We start from the raw sequence: 256 nt of genomic DNA, 5'->3' as shown, positions 1-256 counted from the left end.
CAAGTATTCTGGGATAGGAAAGATACCAGACTTTATCTTACGAAATAATGTGGATACTTGCTCATCATCAAATGGTAGAGAGCCACATAGGAGAGCATACAGGATGACACCACATGACCAGATATCTACCTCAGGACCTGCATACAGTTTACCAGAGATAACTTCAGGGGCAGCATAGTTAGGAGAGCCACAACTTGTCTTGAGAAACTCTCCATCCATCATCATGTTGGAGAGACCAAAGTCAGCTATTTTAACA

The 256-nt window shown here is 42.2% G+C and overlaps 1 protein-coding gene across 1 annotated transcript; it reads right to left on the bottom strand.

Moving 5' to 3' along the window:
- Positions 1–3: 3 nt before the first annotated feature.
- On the bottom strand, positions 4–252 carry LOC103524158 (5'-AMP-activated protein kinase catalytic subunit alpha-1-like; the record flags this gene model as incomplete). The annotated part of the gene is made up of 1 exon (XM_008489162.3): positions 4–252. A coding segment is annotated over one exon (249 nt), but the record flags the coding sequence as incomplete, so codon positions are not given.
- Between the last annotated feature and the right edge of the window lie 4 nt (positions 253–256).

The sequence above is a fragment of the Diaphorina citri genome, unplaced genomic scaffold (assembly GCF_000475195.1).
Source record: "Diaphorina citri unplaced genomic scaffold, Diaci psyllid genome assembly version 1.1 scaffold127810, whole genome shotgun sequence".
Taxonomy (NCBI): Eukaryota; Metazoa; Arthropoda; class Insecta; order Hemiptera; family Psyllidae; genus Diaphorina; species Diaphorina citri.
Note: the sequence above shows the minus strand (reverse complement) of the source record. Positions and strands in the feature narration are given on the sequence as shown.